General features: G+C 40.5%; 1 protein-coding gene across 3 annotated transcripts in view; it reads right to left on the bottom strand.

The window, feature by feature from the left end:
• RAPGEF6 (Rap guanine nucleotide exchange factor 6) overlaps positions 1-17,871 on the bottom strand; it is a 234,450-nt gene that overhangs the window by 194,241 nt on the left and 22,338 nt on the right. For all 3 annotated transcript variants that reach the window (XM_010381558.2, XM_030926750.1, XM_010381559.2), the window contains exons 2-3: positions 9,159-9,229; positions 7,849-7,905 (exon numbers count right to left, since the gene is read on the bottom strand). In XM_010381558.2, the coding sequence (XP_010379860.2) occupies positions 7,849-7,905; positions 9,159-9,229 (128 nt within the window). The remainder of the gene's footprint in view (positions 1-7,848; positions 7,906-9,158; positions 9,230-17,871) is intronic.

The raw sequence follows: 17,871 nt of genomic DNA, 5'->3' as shown, positions 1-17,871 counted from the left end.
AATGGCTGAGTGGATAATAAAACCCAAATGTATGATGCCTATAACAGACTCACCTCACTGTTAAAGACAAACATAGATTGAAAGTTAAGGGATAGAGGCTGGGTGCAGTGGTTTATGCCTGTAATCCTAGCACTTTGGGAGGCCTAGACAGGCAGATCACTTGAGGTCAGGGGTTCAAGACCAGCGTGGCCAACATGGCGAAACTCTGTCTCTACTAAAAAATACAAAAATTAGCTGGGTGTGGTGGTGCGCACCTGTAATACCAGCTGTTTGGGAGGCTGAAGCACAAGAATCGCTTGAATACAGGAAGTGGAGGGTACAGTGAGCCAAGGTCATACCACTGTGCTCCAGCCTGGGGAACAGTGCGAGACTGTCACAAAAAAAAAAAAAAAAGTTAAAGGATAGAAAAAGATATCAATGCAAATGGAAACCCAAAGCAAACAGGAATAGCCATGCTTACTTTAAATCAAAAACTGTAAAAAGAGACAGAAAAGGTGATTATATAATGATAAAGGGATCAATTCAGCAGGAAGATATAACAATTACATTATTTATAATATATATTATATAATGATTATATTATATATATTATATAATCATTATATAATATACAATTGTGTCTCATATATATATTTACAGTATATATTAACACACACCCCGAACACTGGAGTGCCCAACTCTGTAAAGCAAATATCATTAGATCTAAAGGGAGAGACAGACTATAATACAGTAATACCAAGGAATTTGAACACCCCACTTCCAGCAGTGGACAGATACACAGACCTCAAAATATACTACAAAGCTACTGCAACCAAAAAAGCATGGCACTGACATAAAAACAGACCAATAGAGCAGAATGGATATCCCAGAATTAAAGTCATGCATCTACAGACAACTGATTTTCAAAACAGGTGCCAAAAACACTTAGAAAATGTATTATCTACTTGCAGAAGAATAAGACTAAACTACTTCTCACTATATACAAAAATCAACTCAAAATGGATGAAAGACTTAAATGTGAAACCTGAAACCATGAAATCTACTGGAAGAAAACAGGGGAAAATGCTTTACAACACTGTGCTAGGCAAGGATTTTTAAAGCGAAGACCTCAAAACACAGGCAACAGAAACAAAAACAGACAAATCTGATTACATCAAACTAAAAAGTTTTTGTGCAGCAAAGGAAACAACTGACAAAATGAATAGACAATCTACAGAAATAGGAGAGAATTGCAAACTATACATCTGACAATGGGTTAATATCCAGAATATATATTAAAAAAACTTAATAGCAAAAAAAAAAAACTGATTAAAAATGGGCAAAATAGCTTAACAAACATTTCGAAAGGAAGATATAAAAAGAGCCAACAGGTATACGAAAAAATATTCAAATAAACTAATCATCAGGCAAATGCAAACCCAAACCACAACAAGACACTACTTCATTCCAATGAGAATGGCTACTATCAAAAAGAAAAAAGAAAACAAGTGTTGGGGAGGATTTCAGGAGAAGGGAACACTTACACACTGTTGGTAGGAAGTCAAATTAGTAGTTATTATGGAAAACAATATGGAGGTTACTAAAAAAATTAAAAAATGGAACTTTTAGATGATCCAGCAATCCTACTACTGGATATACATCCAAAGGAAATGAAATCAGTATGTCAAAGAAATATCTGCACTCCCATATTTTACAATAGCCAAAATACAGACTCAATATAAGTGTCCAACAATGAAAGGATAAAGAAAATGGGGTTATATATACTCAATAGAATATTATTCGGCCATAAAAAGAATGAAATCCTGTCATCTGTAGCAACATGGATGAAAACGGAGGATATTATGTTAAGTGAAATAAGACACAGAGAGGCAAATACTGCAGGATATCACTTATATGTGGAATCTAAAAAATAAAAAGTTGGTACCATAGAAGTGGAGTAGAAGAGTGCTTATCAGAGACTGGAGTGGGGAGGTGGGAGAGAAAGATGAGGAGAGGTTGGTTAGTGGGTACAAAGTTACAATAAAATAAGAAAAATAAGTTCTGGTGTTCTATTGCACAGAAGGATTATTATGGTTAACAGTAAAGTACTGTATATTACAAAATAGCCAGAAGAGAGGCTTTTGAATGTTTTCACCACCAAAAAATGATTAAATGTATGAGGTGATGGATATGCTAACTACCCTAATTTGTACATTGTATAAACAACACATAACTGTATTGGAATACCAACTTGAACTCCATAAATATGTACAATTATAATGTGTCGATTAAAAAGTTAAAAAATTATCAACATTGCTGGAAATGAGACCAAATAACCTAAAACCAACAGGAAAAAAACCTGCTATATTTATTACATTCAAGAAAAAAGGAAAACAGATGACGGATTCAACCAAAAAACTGGTATCTATGAAACAGAAATGAAAATCTAGAATTGAAAAACTACAATTAAAACTTAAAAGTTGGCCGGGCGTGGTGGCTCAAGCCTGTAATCCCAGCACTTTGGGAGGCCGAGACGGGCGGATCACGAGGTCAGGAGATCGAGACCATCCTGGCTAACACGGTGAAACCCCGTCTCTACTAAAAATACAAAAAAAAAAAAAAAAAAACTAGCCGGGCGAGGTGGCGGGCGCCTGTAGTCCCAGCTACTCCGGAGGCTGAGGCAGGAGAATGGAGTAAACCCGGGAGGCGGAGCTTGCAGTGAGCTGAGATCCGGCCACTGCACTCCAGCCTGGGCGACAGAGCGAGACTCCGTCTCAAAACAAAACAAAACAAAACAAAACAAACAAACAAAAAAAACTTAAACATTCACATGAGTGGGTACTTTAGAAACAGCAGAAGACAGAAATTCACAAATTAGAAAATAAGGCAATAGAAAATGGGAGGCTGAAGCACAGACAGAAAAAGAACAGGAAGATGGAAAACAGTGCAAAGGAAATATGGGACAAAATAAAGCGAGAAGGAGGAAAAAGAAAATAGGAAAAAGCAGTAATATAAAAAATATTCTATAAGAATTTTCCAAAATCGATGAAAGATATCAAATCAGTGTATCATGAAGATCTATAAACCCTAAATAGAACGAATACAAAGAAAATCATACCTAGCAACGTTAGACACAACTGCTGAAAAGCAAGAAAAATCTCAGAAGCAGAGGAAAAAACATACTAACTGCAAAGGAGTAACAAGAACACTGATTACTGACTCTTCAACATAAACAGAAGCAAGAACATGATAAAACATCTTTAAAGTGTTACAGAAAAAACTGCTAGAACTGTTTATGTAGGAAAAACACCCTCCTAAAACACTGCTGCCAAGAATTAAAGAAGACTAAATAAATGGAAGAATATAAATGTTTGCAGATTGACAGATTCATTATTAACAACAATGTCATTTCTCTCTGAATTGATTTATGAATTTAATGCTATTCTAATCCAAAGCCCACAGCCTCCCACAGGCTTTCTTGCGTATACCTGTGTGTGGAAATTGACAAGCTGATTCTAGAATTTACACAGAAAGGCAAAGCAACAGTGATAGCCAAGACAATCTTGAAGAACAAGCCTGAGTACAAGCCTGAGTTACTCTACTGAATACAAACTCATGCTATCAGATATCAAAACACACAGCTTAGGCCGAGCTTGGGGGCTCAAGCCTGTAATCTCAGCCCTTTCAGAGGCAAAGACAGGCGGATCCCTTGATGCCAGGGGTTTGAGACCAACCTGGCCTACGTGGTGAAACCCCGTTTTTACTAAATCCTGTCTCTACTAAAAATACAAAAAGTAGCCAGGCATGGTGGTCCACGCCTGTGATCCCAGCTACTTAGGAGGCTGAGGCATGAGAATCACTTGAATCCAGGATGCAGAGATTGCAGTGAGCCGAGATTTTGCCACTGTACTCCAGCCTGGGTGACAGAGTGAGATTGTCTCAAAAACAAACAACAACGACAAAAACAAACAAAAAACCCAAACTACACAGCTTGACAGGGCAGTACTTACATGAACACAGGCATGAGCAAAATAAACAATAAGCAAGTGAGCAATAAACAACTGAACAAAACAGAGACCACACAAAGTGGACACTGCAGAGCTGGAGGGAAAAAGACAGTTTTTCAATAATGGGTGCTGAATCAACTGAACATCCATAGGGATACCTAGTGAATCTTGCCAATAATAAAATCCATGCTTTCAGTCAACAATTTACATTTTAGAAAATTTGTATCCATTACTATGAGTTTAGTACTTCCCTCAACTTTTCAGAAGAGGCTGGTGGTGATATTAGCAATGCCATTTTTGATAAAGTATTTTTTTAAGTGCCAAAATGAGAAAAATTGAGAAATATTGAGGACCATCAATATTTTCCAAATGACCAACGCATGGCATTACAAAAATCAAACATAGAGAAATGACTGATTCAATGTGCAAGACAGACCAATTGTTTCTAATGCAACAGAGTAAAAAGTTCATGGGTAAAGTCTCAGACCCCATGTTGAAACTAACCTGTAAGCAACCTGTCAAGTTTTGGTACTGTTTTAAAGAATACCCAACTTATCTGAAAAGAAACTCCCCCGCATTTTTTTTTTTAACAACTTCTCTGTAGGAAGATTTCTTTCATTCAAAAAATATATCACAACAGACTGAATGCAGCAGATATGAGAATCCGACTAATATCAGAGACATTAGATTTGCTAAATTATAATTAAATCTTTTATGAAAATAGTTCTTTCTAATAAATGTTAATTGTGTTAACATGTAATGAGGCTGGACGCAGTGGCTCATGCCTGTAATCCCAGCACTTTGGGAAGCTGAGGCAGACAGATCACCTGAGGTCAGGAGGTTGAGACCAGCCTGGCCAATGTGGTGAAACCCCGTCTCTACTAAAAATACAAAAATTAGCCAGACGTGGTAGCACGTGCCTGCAGTCTCAGCTACTTCGGAGGCTGAGGCAGGAGAATCATTTGAACCCAGGAGGCGGACGGCTGTAGTAAGCTGAGATTTCGCCACTGCACTCCAGCCTGGGTGACAGAGCGAGATGAAAAGAACGAGACGAAAGAATGAGAAGAAAGGAAAGAAAGAGAGAGAGAGACAGAGAGAGAGAAGGAAAGGAAAGGAAAGGAAAGGGGGAGGGGGAGGGGGAGGGAAGGGAAGGGAAGGGAAGGGAAGGAAGGAAAAGAAAGAGAGAGAAAGGGGTGGGTGGGAGAGAGAGAGGAAAAGAAAAGAAGAGAGGGAGGGAGGGAGGGCGGGAGGGAAGGAAGGAAGGAAGGAAAAAACGTGATGGGTTTCTCATTAAATTTAAAATGACTAATAAATATTTTTAAAATTAAGAAAAATGAATCTTGAATTCTACCTCACATCACAAGTAAAATTCAATTCCAAGATGAATTGTAGATCTATATTTGAGAAACAAAACACCAAACTTTTAGAGGAGAAACAAAATCTTCACAATCATGAAGAAAGGAAAGATTTGACTTTTTTAAAACAGGACACAAAAGGCCCTAATCACAAGGGGACAAGTTGAGAAAGGAATTACTCTTCCTCAAAAGATGCCAATAATAGAGCAAAAAGAGCTGGGTTTAGTGGCGTATGCCTGTAATCCTCGGGAGTCTGAAGCAGGAGGATCTCTTGAGCCTAGGACTTCAAGATTGGCCTGAGGAACACAAGAAAACCCCATTTCAAAAAAAAAAAAAAAAAAAAAGGCCAGGTGCAGTGGCTCTCACCTGTAATCTCAGCACTTTGGGAGGCTGAGGTGGGTGGATCACCTGAGGTCATGAATTCAAGACCAGCCTGACCAACATTGTGAAACCCCATCTCTACTAAAAATACAAAAAATTACCTGGGCGTGGTGGCAGACGCCTGTAATCCCCAGCTACTCGGGAGGCTGGGGCAGGAGAATTGCTTGAACTCAAGAGGCAGAGGTTGAAGTGAGTTGAGATCACACCACTGCACTCCAGCCTCAGTGACAAGAGCGAGACTCCATCTCAAAAAAAAAAAAAAACCAGAAAAAAGGAAAAGTGGCACAGTGGATAATAGAATAAACATAATAGAATAAACATACCCAACAAAGGACTTCCATTCAGAATTCAAAAAGAACTTTTATAAATCAATAGAAATGATACTGACAACCCAATTAATAAAAGAAGCTATCTAAATACCTGATAGAAACATAAAGGTCATTCATCATCATTAGTAATAGGGAAATGTAAAATAAAATCACAATGAGCTAACATAATGTAATCAGCAGCCGAGTAGCAAAAATTCAAAATAAGCAAACAATAAAACACAAATATTAAGGGCTGTCAAACATGTAGAGCAACTGGAACTTAACTATACTGAGCTAATGGTTATTAAAATTGGTACAACTGGCCAGGCGCGGTGGCTCATGCCTGTAATCCCAGCACCTTGGGAGGCTGAGGCAGGCAGATCATGAGGTCAGGAGATCGAGACAATCCTGGCTAACACAGTGAAACCCCGTCTCTACTAAAAATACAAAAAAAAAAAATTAGCTGGGCGTGGTGGCGGGAGCCTGTAGTCCCAGCTACTCAGGAGGCTGAGGCAGAGAATGGCATGAACCCAGGAGGTGGAGCTTGCAGTGAGCTAAGATTGTGCCACTGCGCTCCAGCCTGGGCGACACAGTGAGACTCCATCTCAAAAAAAAAAAATTCATAAAACTAATTTTAAAAAACAGTCACATTCTCCTGAATTTTTGAACATGCACATTTCCACTACAGTCATGCCTTGCTTAATGATGGTGATACTTTCTGAAAAACGCATCATTAGATGATTTCATCATGTGAACATCATAGAGTGTACTTAACACAAACCTAGAAGATGGTATAGCCTACTACACACCTAGGCTATATGGTATATAGTCTATTGCTCCTAGTGCACGTACCTGTACGACATGTTACTCTACTGAATACTGCAGGCAACTGTGACACAACAGTCCATCACTGACTGAAACAACGTTATGTGGCACATGACCATAATTTTATTTCCAAGAATATCCTCAAAAGGAGTAAGCAATAAGGGCACAAAAATAACACAATGTTAATAGAAACTGTATTATTTATAATACTGAAAACTAGAAATTGGCCGGGCGCACTGGCTCACCCCTGTAATTCCAGCACTATGGGAGGCTGAGGCAGGTGGATCACCTGAGGTCAGAAGTTCGAGACCAGCCTGACCAACATGGTGAAACCTCATCTCTACTAAAGATACAAAAAGTAGCCGGGCGTGGCAGCTAATGCCTGCAAACCCAGCTACTTGGGAGGCTGAGGCAGCAGAATCACTTGAACCTGGGAGGTGGAGGTTGCAGTGAGCCGAGATTACACCATTGCACTCCAGCCTGGGCGACAAGAGTGAAACTCCATCTCAAAAAAAACCAAACAAACAAAAATGGAAAACTAGAAATAACCCAACTATGAACAGTGGGAGAAAAAAATCATTATTTGCACATACAGCAGTGAAAAAGAACACATGCAAAAACATAGAAAAATTTGGACATTTATTAAGTAAAAAAGCCTCACCAAAGGATTCTCTCTATAGCAAGTTCAGTAAGTGGCAAAACTAACCTATAGTGATACAAGTCAGAATTGTGATTACCTTTCCAAAAGAAAGTTGATGAGAACCTTCTGGAAAACTGATATCTCTATTTTCATGTGAGTTGTCATTACACATTTAGTATATATTTATTAAAATTCATTGCACTGTACACTTTTGGTGTATTCTATGTATGTTATATACTTCATGGTTTATGCATTTTTTCATAAATTGTCCCAGAATCAAACGAATTTCAATGCTAAGAGTTAAAATTTAAACATAAAAGTCATTAGTTTAAGTGAATTATGGAAATACTTACCAAAAGAGAACCTGATTGCCACTGTATCTCTCATAGCGTGCTCTTGCAGACATTAACCTATTAAAAAAAAATTGAAGATTTTATCTTATTTTGTTTTTAAAATTGTAATTACAACAGAAAATGACCAGATCTACCAGCATGTTTTCACCAAAGTACAAAGAGTTTAGAAATATATCTATATTTTATATATATAATGCAATAATATAGATAATATTCAGTGGCATAATATTCAGTGGCATCAACCATAATACTCTTTATGTACATTATAAAATCTGTCAACTCACACCAAATGTTTTCATTACAAAAAATATACATTTGTCTGATTCACTACTGAATCCTCACTGTGAAGAGCAGTTACTGGCAGAGGCACGTACATACAAAAAAATTGCTGAATATATAAATCAGTTTGCAATAAAAAATACTTTGAGTATGACAAAATGCTAATTTTTCAGTTTTCTTTCTTCCTGATATAATTATTTGGCATATACTAACAGCTGAATTACGTTATACAGAAAACATATAATGAATAATAAATCCCTAACAATTATATTTTGTCAATCTGGTCAATAACTGGAAACTTGATGAATACCCAGGAAAAGTCACTGGATAAGCTGTTCGTGGTGGGAACACACGTTTAATTAAAATATTATATAGTTAAGTGTTTTATAGCACTCCAAAGTGTTTTCATAAATATAATCATAATGATATATGATAACCAGGACAGACAGACAGCCCATTTTTCAGAAGAAAAAAATGAGGTTCAGAAAGTTTATGGGTCTTGTCCACAACAGCTTAGGCCAAATCAAGGTTCCTGCTCCTTCCACATTAATACAACACTATAATACAACACACCATACCCAGCTGAAGCATTTGGCATAATAAATACCAATACACACTACAAAAAGATAACAGGAGTTTTGTCTTTACTAGCCAGCACACCCTCAGCACTGTGTTTTGCTTTAGGTACTTATTTTCATTTAATCCTTGAAATACTTCAACAAAGACACTACCATTACCCCTATTTTACTGAAGACAAAACCGCAGCTAAATGTTCGTTCTGACTTAAGGTCCCATGGCTAAGAAAAACTGAAATAAGAAAAACAAATTCAGTTTTTACTGTCAGTGTTTTTCCCCAACTCCAAAATCACCCCTACCAAAATATAAACTCCAGGAAACCAGGGATCTAATCTATAATGTATATACCAAGGCCTTAAAACAGTAAGGAATATAAAGGTGCTTAACAAATATGTGGTGAGCCAATGAATGAATGGCTATACAGTGTGTGCTCTTAAATACAGAACCACACTTACCTAAGCTGATGTTCCCTGAGATTTGATAATATTTCCATTCCATGAAGATAAGAATAAATAGTATTTAAGTCCTGTAGAACAGAAGAAAAAAATTAGATTATTTTTCAAATATACTGTTTAAAATATAAGGCACCCCACAATTCTGATTTTAAACAGTCATTTATAGCAGAGCAGTTAACTATGGAAAAATCATAAAACCTCTGAATCATAAAAGATTTGAAAAGGCAGAGAAGAGATCCCCTCAGCTCTCAAAGGAACTCCTCTTCAACATGACCAATGGCCTCTATTTATTCAAACAATGCCAGAACCCCAAAATCATTATTTTATATGAAAGTATATTAATTCGTTATTTCACTTCTAAGCAGATGTAAACTTTTCTTCTTTAGTGGCCTCCAAATATTTGATATCCAATATCCTGACTGACACCTCTAGAGTTTATTCCTCTTAAAATATGACTTTAGTCTAAAGAATTTCTTTCTAAAGAGACTCAAAATGACATAATCTACCACTAAATAAAAAAGATTTCCAATGGTACAATCCTATTGTTCACTCTGCGAAAGAGGTAGTACATCTTTCTCTATTCCTCACCCCGATAACTAGGCATTAAAACAACAACAAAAACCTCAGGATGACATAGTATAACCTCAACTAAGAGCAGTGGCATAGCAGAAGAAAATGGAAAGACTCTACAGATCCCTGACAGCAAATGGTATTACACCACTGATGCCATAAGATTAAAAGCAGACAAGCTTAAATTCGCTATAAAAAACATACTTCCTATTTCCTATAAAGAATAATGCCTTTATACGAGGGCAAACTACTTCTAAACACTGCCTTCCCACTCTGATATGCAACTGGCCAAGAAAATTATCAGATAGTAGTGGGGGTAGTAGGGGACAAACTAAAGACAACTTGTTTTCTAGCAGGTTAATAAGACAACATGGAGCCATTAATAAAAACAGCAAGCTAGGCCGGGCACGGTGGCTCACGCCTGTAATCCCAGCACTTTGGGAGGCTGAGGCAGGCAGATCACGAGGTCTGGAGATTGAGACCATCCTGGCTAACATGGTGAAACCCCGTGTCTACTAAAACTACAAAAAATTAGCCGGGCATGGTGGCAGATGCCTGCAGTCCCAGCTACCTGGGAGGCTGAGGCAGGAAAATGACGTGAACCCGGGAGGCGGAGCTTGCAGTGAGCCGAGATTGTGCCACTGCACTTCAGCCTGGGCGACACAGCGAGACTCCGTCTCAAAAAACAAGATAAAATAAGATAAGATAAAATAAAATAAAAGCAGCAAGCTGAGCACTGTGGCTCACGCCTGTAATCCCAGCACTTTATGAGGCCAAGGTGGGTGGATCACTTGAGACCAGCCTGGGCAACATGGTGAAACTTGTCTCTACAAAAAATAATTTTAAAAAATTAGCCAGGCTTGTAGAACACGTCTGTAGTCCCAGCTACTTAGGAGGCTGAGGTGTGGGAGATGGCTTGATCCTGGCAAGAGGCAGTTGCAGTGAGCCGAGATCGCGCCACTGCAGTCCAATCTAGGCGACTGAGACTCCATTTCAAAAACCAAAAAAAAAAGCAATAATCTCTAATTCCAAAGATAACAACTGCCAATTAACCACAGTGGATTGAACAACCACACTTTTTTCTGCTAAATCCTTACTAAAATAACAGTGAAAAAGATGTTTTAAGTATACAAAAATAAAGATTTGAATAGGTTAAAAGAAAGGTCTACCAAATTTTAGAAGATAGCAGATGAAGCATTGATATGGTAAACTGTATTTCCAAAGATGGCCACAGAGATATTTATTATCCCATATGCTCTTGTGCAGTGCAGTCTTGCCTGTAACCCATCAAAAACTGGAATCTATGTGCCCTCCCCACAGATGTGAGTTGGCTCTGTGACTAGTTCTGACCAAAAGAATAGAGGTGAGGTTGTGTAAGAGAGTCAAGTACCCTGAGACCATTAATGTTGTGAAGAAGCCTCAGCTAGCCTTGGGGAGACAGAAAGGCCACATGGAGTGACACCAAGGTACTAGATATGTAAGTTATGCCTTCCTAGAGCAGCTTAGAACTACCAACTGAATGGAACTAAAAGAATGATCCCAACTGAGGCTCCATGGGGTAGAAGAACCAACCACCCAGCCAGAACCTGCTGAATGCAGGTAATAAACAGATTCATGGCAAAAGTGTGGCTTATGGTAGGCCCACTGAGTCTGCAGATCCACCTAATAATGGTCATTCTCCACTCCCTCAGTTTATAATTAGAGTTTATATACTTGGCAGTTAGAATACCCTCCATAATGGGTCCATGACCTGCGTGGTAAAAGCCATCATAATGGAAAAAGCCAAGTGGAAACCTCTGCCCCATTCCCCAGAACAAGACAGTAAATAAAAGACTATTTCTTCCAGAGCGGCATAGTATAAAGACTAGTGCCACCAGTAAAGACTTAGAAGTACGCAGAGGTAATAGTTTCCATTGTTTTCTATTTAATTCATGAAGAAAGCAGACAGATCCTGAAAAATGACTGTGCAGACTACCACAGAATGAACCAAATTCTAGCCCTAATCATAGCCTGCAGTCTTAGACATAATATTGCTGCTGAAACTGATTAAGCCTCAAGTACTGATGTGGTGTTACTTTCCATTACTTTACTTTCCATTCCAATTAGAAGATCAGAAAAATCTGCATTCATGCGGGGCAATATTAACTTACAGTTTTATCTTAGGACTCTTTTAACTCTCCCGCTCTCTGTCATAACAGTCACTGGGAGTTGGGTGGGGAACAGACATCTAAACCTCCTGATCTATTTACATACATTACATCATGCTGATTGGACAGAATGAACAAAAGAATGCGATAGAGGTGACTGGTACCCTAAAGTCCTTGGTAACACATATGTGGCTCCAGAAGATGGGAGATAAACACTATGAAGACTCAAAAGATCTGCCACTTCAGTGAAGTTTTTAGGGATACAGTGGTTAGGGGCATGTCAGGATATCTCCTGCAATGTAGAAGTGACTTTGGTTTAGGTCAAGATAAAATAAGAGGAACTAGACTTACCCATCACCTAAAACAACTAAACACAACAACAAAAAAGACAAATATATAAAACATTTTTCATAAGATAGGATATCAGGAAATACCTAAAGTGAAGTAAAGATCCACCTGAAAAAATCATAGTAGTAGTCCTGAACCAGGACTGATTCTTCCCTTTTCGTTGACATTTAGCAACGTCTGGAGTTATTTTAGGCTGTCACAATTTTGAGGGAGTGGTGCTACTGGCATCATGTAGGTAGAAGAGATATTGCTAAACACAGCCATGCCCATTCATTTACCTATTGGCTATGGCTCTTTTCATGCTATAAAAACAGAGTTAAGTAGTTGTAATAAAAATCACCTGGGCCACAAAACCTAAAATATTTACTATTTAGCCCTTTATAGAAAAAGTCTGCTAATCCTGGATAAGAATGTCTATATTTTAATTCTTATCAGTTATGAAATGCTGGGAACATTCCTGAAATCCAAGTTCCCAGATGCCAGCCGCCAAAAGACAACTTTACAAACAGGTCTTCCTAAGGAGAGCAGTCTCAGATCTGTTCTATTAACTTTTTTTTTTTTGACAGGCTAATATTGGGCAAGTTACATTCAGGAATGGCCTTAAAAGAGAAAAGGAAAAATCTCCTCAATGGGTACAGTTGTGAGTAGCAGATGTGGGTCATGTTAAAGGATAGCAGCTGCTATGGTTTGGATGTGGTTTGTTCCTGCCAAAACTCATGCTGAAATTTGATCCCCAATGTAGCAGTGTTAGCAGGTGCGACCTAGCAAGAGGTGTTTGGGTCATGGGGGTGGATCCCTCATGAATAGATCAATGCCTGTCTAAGGGGGCAAATGAGTTATCACTCTCACAGAAATCAATTGGTTCCCCTGAAAGAGGGTTGTTAAACAGAGTTTGGCTTCCTTGGTTTCTCTCTCTTGCTTTCTCTCTTACCATGTGATCTTTTTTTGCAGCATGAACATGGCTCTCTGCAGCCCCGACTTCCTGGGCTCAAGCAATCCTCCCACTTCAGCCTCTGAGTAGCTGGGACTACACACACATGCACGTGACACCATGCCCATCTACTTTATTTATTTATTTATTTTATTTTTTTAGAGACGAGGTCTTGCTTTGCTGCCCACGCTGGTCTCGAACTCCTGGGCTCAAGCAGTTCTGCCTTGGCCTCCCAAAGTGCTGAGGTTACAGGCGTGAGCCACTGCGCCCAGCCTGCCATGTGATCTTCTTGCACAAACTTGCTCCCCTTTCACTTTTTGCCATGAGTAGAAGCAGCCTGAGGCCCTCACTGGATAGAGTTGGCCTGTCTAGAACCTTCCAGCCACCAGAATTGTGAGCCAAATAAAGCTCTTTCTTTATAAATGACCCAACCTCAAGTATTCTGCTACAGCAACACAAAACAGACTAAAAGACAGTGGCCCAAGGTAAAAATATATGTAAATTCCAGTGCATGGATGTCTGGTTAGGGGTCTAGAAGGAAAAAGACAAAAAGATCAGGGACAAGGAGGGATCAGGTAAAGACACAGGATGCAGACATGGGAATGGGCACAAAGTGTATAAAGTTTTCTGTATTCCACACTAATGTCCACCAAAAAGCATTAAACATGGAAGAGGCACTGAACAACCACAAAGATAAAATAGGATATCCCAGAACTGGCACAATTAATACACGAGTAGACTGATCACAATGACACTAGATAGAGGCTATACATGGGACCAACAATATAAACTTCCACTTATCAAGGTCTGTCTAGCTACTGCTACTTCTGAATGTCCAACCTGTCAGCAACAGAGACCAACCATATGAGTTCCTGATATGATTCTATTATTCAAGAAGAGCAACCAGTCATTTGATAACAAGTAGACTATATCAGGTGTCTCTCATCCCAGAAGGGCCAGTAGTTCATTTCATAGTGATAGATATCTATATTTTGGGTTTGGGTTTATCTTACTTACTTCAGAGGTTCAGCCAGGATCATAATCCAGGCGCTTACAGAATGCCTGAACCACAGGACTAGAATCCCACACACCAAAGAGTCCAACCAGTGGACCCAATTCAAAGCAAATACAGTGAGAGGTGGCAACATGCTAGCAGCCCTCGCTCTCGCCGCCTCCTCGGCCTCGGCGTCCACTCTGGCCCTCGAGGAGCCCTGCAGCCTGCCACAGCACTGTTGGAGCCCCTCTCTGGGCAGGTGGAGGCTGGAGCCGCCTCCCACACCTCCCAGGGAGGTCCACGTGGAGAGAGAGGGGCGAGCAGGAACCTTGGCGGTTTCCGCCACGCGGGCGCAGACGCAGGCGCAGGCTCAGCGGGCCCCGCACACGGAGCCCTTCTGGCGCCGCCGGCCCAGGGCAGTAAGGGGCTTAGCACCCAGGCCAGCAGCTGCAGAGGGTGCCTGCGGGGCAGGGCTGGGGAACTGCAGCCCGCCATGCCCACCGCCCCCCCTCGCCATGGGCTCCCTTGGGGCCCAAGCCTCCCTGACGAGCACCGCCCCCTGCACCGCTACTCTCTGTCCCTATCAGCCGCCCAGGAGCTGAGCAGTGCGGGTGCACAGTGCAGGACTTGCAGGTAGCTCTGCCTGGGGCTGCAGTGAGGAATCCACTGGGTGAAGCCAGCTGGGCTCCTGAGTCTGGTGGGGACTTGAGGAACTTTTATGTCCAGCTAAGGGATTGTAAATGCACCAATCAGCACTCTGTGTCTAGTTCAGGGTTTGTAAATACACCAATCAGCACTCTGTGTCTAGCTCAGGGTTTGTAAATACACCAATTGGTACTCTGTATCTAGCTAACCTAGTGGGGACTTCGAGAACTTTTACCTCCAGCTAGAGGATTGTAAATGCACCCATCAGCACCCTGTCAAAATGGTCCAATCAGCTCTCTGTAAAAGGCGCCAATCAGCAGGATGTGGGTGGGGCCAGATAAGGGAACATATGCCCAAGCCAGCCAGGGGCAACCCACTCAGGTCCCCTTCCACACTGTGGAAGCTTTCTTTCACTCTTTGCAATAAATCTTGCTGCTGCTCACTCTTTGGGTCCATGCCTCCTTTAAGAGCTGTAACACTCACCACGAAGGTCTGCAACTTCACTCCTGAAGCCAGTGAGACCATGAACCCACCAGGAAGAACGAATTAAGTCCAGATGTGCCGCCTTTACGAGCTGTAACACTCACCGCGAAGGTCTGCAGCTTCACTCCTATCAGTGAGACCATGAACCCACCAGAAGGAAGAAGCTCCAGACACATCTGAACGTCTGAAGGAAAAAACTCTGGACACACCATCTTTAAGAACTGCAACACTCACCGCGAGGGTCCGCGGTTTCATTCTTGAAGTCAGCGAGACCAAGAACCCACCAATTCCGGACACAACAGGAGTATGCTCACAACCTTGGGACCACTAGTCATATCACATACCACACCATCCAGAGCAACTGGCCTCACTGAATGCTGTAATAACCTTACAAAGGCATAGCTGAACTTTTAGCTCAAAGGCAATAATGTGAAATAATGGACTGACACCTTTTAATATGAAGATACATCAAACCACAGACCTCTATATGGTGCAGTATATACAGCAGGAAGAATAGATGGGCCCAGGAACAAATGAGTAGAAGCAAGAGTCACCCATTTATCATTATTCCCAATAAGCCACAAAAGGATTTTGTACTTCCCATTCCTGCAACTATGGACTATACACATTTGCAGGCCCTGGTTCCAAAGGCATATACCCTTGTCAGGCAATAGTACAAGAGTCTCAATGAACAAGTTTACAGCTGCCACCAGGGCACTTTAAACACCAGGGCACAAGAGTCAGCAGGTAAGAGTAGTTGCCATTTTGGCAGGGGTAACTGATCCTGAGCAGTAGGTGGAAGCAGGGCTACTTTTATGTAATGTGAACAGAGAGAAATGTGTGGAATCCACATGATTCACTTGGTTATTCCTTTACCTCACTGTAACTGTAAATGGACATATATCCCAACATTAGCCTGAGAAGAATGATTACCAAGGGTTCAGACATGTCAGGAAAGAAAGCTTGAGTCATACCATCACATAAGCCACTGAGACCTGCAGTGGTGATTATGTGAGGAGAAAACAAAATGCATAGTGGAAGAGAGAGGATAAGTACCAGTTGCAACCCTGAGATCAACCATACAGGGCCTGTAATTCTTCCCACCACCATCTCTTGTCTAAGTTTCTTCTCAGGAAAAGAAGCTCATTGAGAGTCATGGAGGAGCTGCTCCCTGAACCTCAAACCTATGTGAAGAAGTAGATTTGTGTGGTGCAAAGTGTAAGCTCAGATGGCCTTGAAAATATGCCTCTCAGATTCTGAACTACAGGAAATGTAATTGAACAAAATCCCTATTACGGGGCTCTGTAATTTATCATCATGTTTGAATTGGGTCCAAGCTTCCCATGCGATATTCCCAATCAATAACTGAGCCTGGTAAATATACTAAGGAATGCCTGTTCTGGGAGACTACTCTGATGGGTTCAAGGATTCTCCTTCCACCTTGCTAAACCTCTGTTATAGTGCAGTGTAAAGCTCTTCCACTCAACCTTCCTTTCGTCCCTCCTTCACAAATGTCACACGAGCATTCTCGTGTGAATGCTCTACCAACTCTCTCCATTTTTGCTCACAGACATTTTCCCTAATAAATTCCTTGGATGTCTAATATTGTTGTGACAACTGCTTCTAACAGAACCCAGACTAACATAAACACTTTGTAGTACCCAGTAAAGAAATTTTCTATACTTTTTGCTGGATTTATTCTTCAGTATTTACGGTTTTCTAGTATTTTTAAATAATGTCATGTTTGGCTGGGTGTAGTGGCCCACACCTGTAATCCCAATACTTTTGGAGGCCAAGGTGGGTGGAGATCACCTCAGGTCACGAGTTCGAGACCAGCCTGGCTAATATGGTGAAACCCCATCTATACTAAAAATACAAAAATTAGCTAGGTGTGGTGGCATGTGCCTACAATCCCAGCTACTCAGGAGGCTCAGGCACGAAAATCACTTGAACCTGGGAGGCAGAGGTTGCAGTGAGCCGGGATCATGCCACTGTACTCCAATCTGCATGACAGAGTGAGAGTCTTGTCTCAAAAACAGTCATTTTTTAAACTAGAGACTTTGTGGTTTATTGCTGGTTTACATAAATCAACTGATTCTATATAATGATATAATAAACTTGAGTCCAACCATCTTGTTAATAAATTCACTTAATTTTCAGAGTTTATAGATTCTTTTCGATTATCTGTATATACAATAGCACTGCCTATGAATACAGTATTATTTCTTCCTTCCCAAATTATACACTTTCCTCCATTTTTTTATGCCTTATTATGTAACAACAGCCGGAGTAAGCGTGGCCATATAGAGACAGTCCCCATCTTCCAATGGTTCAACAAGATTCCTGACTTTACAATGATGCAAAAGTGATAAGCATTCAGAGGACACTGAATTATGTTTTTGTTTTGTTTTGCTTTTAGAGACAGGGTTTCACTCTGTCACCCAGGCTGAGTGCAGTGACGGCAATCATGGCTCACTGATGCCTGAATCTCCAGGACTCAAGCAATCTTCTCATGTTGGCCTTCCAAGTAGCTGGGACTATGGGCGTGCACCACCATGCTCAGCTAATTTTTTTTTTTTTTTTTGGTGAGACCAG

This window comes from Rhinopithecus roxellana, chromosome 3 (assembly GCF_007565055.1).
Source record: "Rhinopithecus roxellana isolate Shanxi Qingling chromosome 3, ASM756505v1, whole genome shotgun sequence".
Taxonomy (NCBI): Eukaryota; Metazoa; Chordata; class Mammalia; order Primates; family Cercopithecidae; genus Rhinopithecus; species Rhinopithecus roxellana.
Note: the sequence above shows the minus strand (reverse complement) of the source record. Positions and strands in the feature narration are given on the sequence as shown.